Genomic DNA, 5,880 nt, shown 5'->3' on the forward strand with positions numbered 1-5,880 from the left:
TTGTACGGTGACATACCAATTGGAGTTTTAAATGCTGTGCGGTACGTCCATAATGCATCATCCAGCTTCTTTGCCCAATCAGTCCTTGTCGCATTCACTGTCTTGGTCAGGATACTTTTGATTTCCCTGTTGGACACTTCAACTTGCCTGCTCGTCTGTGGGTGGTAAGGTGTGGCTATCTTATGGTGAACTCCATACTTTATCAATAGCCGTGCGAACGCTCTATTGCAAAATTGGGTTCCACCATCACTGATTATAGCTCTCGGGGTGCCAAAATGTGTGAAGATGTTTTTCTTTAGGAAGCCTGTCACCCCTTTTGCATCACTGGTTGGGAGAGCCACTACTTCGACCCATTTGGAGACATAGTCAACTGCTACCAATATGTATTTGTTACCATACGAGCTGACAAAAGGCCCCATAAAGTCAATCCCCCACATTTCAAAAACCTCCACCTCTTGAATTGTGGTCATCGGCATCCCGTGACGTCAAGATATGTTGCATGTCCTTTAGCACTCATCGCAACTTTTTACCCATGCATGGGCATCCTTGAACAGAGTTGGCCAATACAACCCCGATTCCAACACTTTTGCTGTTGTCCGGATTCCTCCAAAGTGTCCTCCATATGGTGAAGCATGGCAGCCTGCAAAACAGACGGTTGATCTTTCTCGGGGATACACCTCCGGATCATGTTATCTACACATATTCTAAAAAATATAGGTTCATCCCAATAATAAGATCAATAATCGTGTAAGAACCTTTTCTTTTGAATTGAAGAGAGTTCATAAGTTACAATATCGCTTGCTAAATAGTTAGCAATATCAGCATACCATGGCGTCTACTCTATTGTCAATGCGAGTAACTGTTCATCTGGGAATGTCTCTATTATATCTTCAACCTCCATCTTCTTTTCAGCTCCTTCCAACCTTGAGAGGTGGTCTGCCACTTGATTGTCCGTCCCTTTTCTATCACGAATTTCCAGATCAAATTCTTGTAGCAAATGAACCCACTGGATTAAGCATGGCTTTGACTCCTTCTTTGCTATCAAGTACCTAATTACTGCATGGTCAGTATAAATAATAACTTTTAAACTAATTAAGTACGACCTGAATTTGTTGAAGGCAAACACTACAACCAACATTTCCTTTTTTGTTACGGTGTAATTGAGCTGTGCACCGCTGAGCGTCCTGCTTGCATAGTAAAGTGGGTGCATCATCTTGTCTTTTCGCTGCCCTAAGACTGCTCCTATAGCATAATCACTGGCGTCGCATATTGGCTCGAAAGTTTGCTCCCAGTTGGGTGCAACAATGATGGGTGCAGTTACCAGTCTCTTCTTCAGCTCCTCAAATGCCAACCTGCAATCATTAGAAAACACAAAGGGCTGATCCTTTTCAAGAAGTTTACATAAAGGGTTAGCAATCTTGGAAAAATCTTTTATGAATTGCCTGTAGAACCCGGCGTGCCCAAGAAACTTCTCACTGCCTTGACCGAAGTGGGCGGTGGCAATTTCTCAATCACATCAACCTTAGCATGGTCGACCTCAATTCCCTTACTGGACACTCGATGCCCCAAAACTATTCCTTCTTGTACCATAAAATGGCACTTTTCCCAATTCAGCACCAAATTTGTCTCCACGCATCTTTTGAGCACTCTTCTTAAATTGTGAAGACAATCTTCAAATGAATCCCCCACCACGGAGAAATCATCCATAAACATCTCCATAATGTCTTCAACCATATCAGTGAAAATGGCTAACATGCACCGCTGGAATGTAGTCGGCGCATTACAAAGTCCAAAAGGCATTCTCCGAAAGGCAAAGATGCCATACGGACAAGTGAAGGATGTTTTATCTCTATCTTCAGGGGCTATTGAGATCTGGTTGTACCCCGAATATCCATCCAGGAAATAGAAGTGAGACCGCCCAGCTAACCTGTCCAACATTTGGTCAATGAAAGGCAAGGGGAAATGGTCCTTCCGAGTGGCTGTGTTCAATTTCCGATAGTCCATGCAAATCCGCCACCCCGTGATTGTACGAGTCGAGATCAACTCGTTATTCTCATTTTGTACGACCGTCATTCCTCCCTTTTGCGGCACACACTGAACAGGGCTGACCCAGTTGCTGTTAGAGATGGGGAAGATGATACCCACATCCAGCCACTTGATCACTTCCTTCTTCACCACCTCTTTCATATTCGGGTTCAGCCGTCGTTGATGCTCTCTGGAAGGTTTGTGCCCATCTTCCAAGAGAATCTTATGCATACAAAAGGCTGGGCTGATACTCGTTATGTCTGCCATGGTCCAACCAATGGCACACTTACATTCTTGTAACACCTGCAAGAGTTGCTCTACCTGCATAGCTAGCAAACTAGATGATATAATAACAGGAAAAGTAGAATTAGGCCCTAAGAAAGCGTACCTGAGGTGAGCTAGAAGCGGTTTCAGGTCCAACTGTGGTGGCTCCTCTATTGATGGTTTTGCAGGTGGTGTTGCTCTTTCTTCTAAGCGTAGGGGCTCGAACTGAGGTTCCCTTTTACAGAACCCTTCACCCTCGAGAGCCATGACCCATTCCGCCAGCCCTTCACCATCCATCTCTTCCAAATTCATCAAATAGGCTTCTAGCGGATCCCTAACATTAAGGGTCTCATCCTCCTCTTGCAGTATCATATCCACGGCCTCCACTAGCAAGCAATTTGCAAATTCGCTGGGTCTCCTCATGGATTGTTGAACGTTGAATATTATTTCTTCATTGTTCAACCTCATTTTCAACTCTCCAGTCTCACAATCAATCAATACTCTCCCAGTGGCTAAGAATGGCCTTCCTAGAATGATGGGTATCTCTTCATCCAATTGACAGTCAAGAATAACGAAGTCTGCAGGGAATACAAACTTCCCCACTTGAACAAGCACATCATCAAGAATTCCTGTCGGTCTTTTGACTGTGTGATCAGCCAGTTGCAACAATATTGAGGTCGGTCTAGCTCTGCCAATGCCCAGTTTTGTATAGATTGCCAAGGGCATCAAGTTTATACTGGCCCCTAAGTCACACAATGCTTTAGCAAAAGCGTAACTCTCAATGGTGCATGGGATAGTGAAACTACCTGGATCAGACACTTTTTGAGCCATAGGTCTTATCACTACCATGCTGCAGGTCTGCGTCAGAGTTACAGTGGATAGGTCCTGGAAGTCAAATTTTTGCGACATTAGATCCTTTATCATTTTTGCATACCTTGGCATTTCCCTTAAACCATTCGTCAGTGGAATATTCAATTGAATTTGTCGAAGAATTTCCATGAATTTCCTGTATTGATCATCTTTCTTTTGCTTTGCCAATCTATGAGGGAATGGTACAGGAGTCAACCTCTGCCCACTGCTTGGTGTCTTTTCTTTGTTGGAAGCTTTTTCTACCACCTGTTTTGAGAGTTGTTCACCTTCCTTCTCCTTACCCTTGTCAAACTGTGCTTGTTCAATTACAATCTTGACGAGCTCTGTTGACTCATCTACCTCTAATGTAACTAGAGCAGTTGGCATAGTCTCTCTCGTAGATTGAGCAACTTCTTGTCTCTATCTAAATCTCTTCCATTCCTGAGACTCACTGCCATTAGCTGATTTGGGTTCTATTCCTTTGGGTTAATATTTGTATCTGCAGGCAGTGTTCCTTGTGGGTGATTATTCAAGGCCATAGACAGTTGTCCCAATTTAGTTTCAATGCCTTTGATTGTCGAATCATGTGCTGCTAACGTTTCTTACATCTTACCATTTGTCCCAATGAGTTGTTGCAACATGCCCTTGATTTCTATCATGTTGTTGTCCTGCTGTTAATGAGGTGGTTGGTAGGCCAACTGTTGCTGGTGCTGCTGATTATAGCCCTGTTGCCTTTGATAAGGCACGTGCGCTTCCTGGATTGGGGTTGTGTTGTGGATGGTTTGGTCTTTACTGCTGGTTTGGTGCTGGTCCCCATTACTGCCCACCTTGCCTCTGACCTCCGAAATTGTTGACATGATTCATGTCTTCTCTGAAGCCCTGGTTGTCATTCTCTCCACTCCACGAGCACACATATGACTGGTATATGCAAGGAGTGTACAAGGCTCCATTTGTTGTATCAACAATGTGCACTTGCTTTGTATCCATCTAATCAATTATCTTTGTCAGTAATCTCATCTGGGTCATGAGAGTGGCTATTTTCTCTGCATTGGAATTGTTTGGGTCAAGAGCAACATAATGAACTATTGGTGTAAGTGTCGTACCTCTAGTCATCCAGCCTGAATTTTGAGCCATATTGTCGAGACGAATCTTCCACTCTGTGAACGGTTTGCTCAAAAATGCACCCCCAGCTGAAGCATCTACATTGGCCTTCAAACTGTCTACCAAACCCATATAGAATCTCTGTCCCAGCATCTGATTTGGAATGCCATTGTGTGGACACTTCACTAGCATACCCTTAAATCTCTCCCAAGTTTCTTGCAAGGTCTCATTCGGTTTCTGCCTGAACTGCAATATCTCATCAATTTGCCTTGCAGTCTTGTTGGGAGGATAAAACTTGTTTAAGAACTGCTTGACTAATTCTTCCAAAGTAGCAATGGAGTTTATTGGGAGCGAATTCAGCCAAGTTTGAGCCTCTCCAATCACTGAGAATGGGAACAGTAATAACTTAATTGCTTCAGGAGTCACATTCTGCTGTCTTTGAGTCACACAAATTGATAGGTAGTTCTTCAGATGTTGTTGTGGGTCTTCGATGTATGACCCGCAGAACAGTCACTTATTTTGCAAGAGGTGCAGTATGTTGTTGGTAATCTGGAATGTCTCCGCTTGTATCTAAGAAACAGCAATGGCGATGGCCAGGTTATCAGTAGTTGGTTGTGCCCAATCATAAAGAGCAGCTTCTGGCACAAGAGGTGCCACCGCTCCATTGTTTGGGTCAACACGATCATTCCGATTGTTTTCGTTGACGTCGTCCACATTGTCCATTTCACTTTCGAGTTGGTCTTTTTGTTTTAACTGTTTGTTCTTCTTGTTGGCCCGATTCAATGCCCTGAATGCTTTCTCGGGGTCTGAGAGTCCTTTAAAAAGTTCACCAATCCTCAAAGAGCTTCTAGGCATACACCTGAGTCACAGAAGAGTTCAAACGTGAGAATTTCAATGGAAAACTTTTAACACCGTAGGAAATTGATCTAAACTAAGAATCCTAGAAATTCTTTTAAGTTATAATAAATAACACCGTTAGTTCCCCGGCAACGGCGCTAAAATTTGATCACGCCCAACTATGCCTTGTAAAAAGGACTAAGCGGTCGCTAGAAATATAATCCGATTCAAGTCCAGAGTCAAATCCCACAGGGAACTAACCTATTTACTATAACTTTTAACAATGCTAATGTTAAGCTCAGACAATTTCCGGATGCAAGATTTTTAATAGAGCATAAGTGGAATTTATTTATCTAATGAAAAATGACAACAAAATTAGCAATAATCAAGAATAAGGTTGAATTCAAAGGTAAAAGGATCTAGGGCTATTGATTTCCCCAATTGTCGGACTAATTCCTGACACGTTAGCTATAATCTCGCTGTAATACTCTATGAGGATTATGAGTTCCGGGCTACCGTAATTATCTCTCGATCATTTACGATAATTTACTAGAAGTATTCTCTCGTTGAATAATCAAGGGCCCTTTCAATTAATCACAACACAACACATAGTTGAATAATCATAGAATAAGAACAGCTCAATTATATCTAAACATAGTCAAACCTTCATCCAACAATTGGTTCCATCAACCCTAGATGATGGGTTTAGCTACTCATACTAATGGGTAAAAATTCACTATAACAATTCATAATCAACAATGGAAGTAAGAAGAAGAAGATGAAAACTCTTAGGAAATTCTCCGT

At 42.5% G+C, this 5,880-nt stretch overlaps 1 protein-coding gene across 1 annotated transcript; it reads right to left on the reverse strand.

The window, feature by feature from the left end:
• Positions 1-835: 835 nt before the first annotated feature.
• On the reverse strand, positions 836-3,525 carry LOC138895845 (uncharacterized). The gene is made up of 2 exons (XM_070180585.1): positions 1,928-3,525; positions 836-1,352 (listed from the first exon to the last, which is right to left on the reverse strand). Exons 1-2 carry the CDS (start codon positions 3,523-3,525, stop codon positions 836-838), a joined length of 2,115 nt encoding a protein of 704 aa, XP_070036686.1.
• Between the last annotated feature and the right edge of the window lie 2,355 nt (positions 3,526-5,880).

Source organism: Nicotiana tomentosiformis, chromosome 7 (assembly GCF_000390325.3).
Source record: "Nicotiana tomentosiformis chromosome 7, ASM39032v3, whole genome shotgun sequence".
In the NCBI taxonomy this organism is placed as follows: Eukaryota; Viridiplantae; Streptophyta; class Magnoliopsida; order Solanales; family Solanaceae; genus Nicotiana; species Nicotiana tomentosiformis.

What these genes read in the sequence shown, in the direction of transcription:
- LOC138895845 (XM_070180585.1), bottom strand. Translation starts at nt 3,525, where the DNA reads ATGCCAACTGCTCTAGTTACATTAGAGGTAGATGAGTCAACAGAGCTC. An exon ending in ATTGACCAAATGTTGGACAG is followed by an intron (nt 1,353 to 1,927) that starts GTTAGCTGGGCG and finishes TAATGATTGCAG; the next exon opens with GTTGGCATTTGAGGAGCTGA.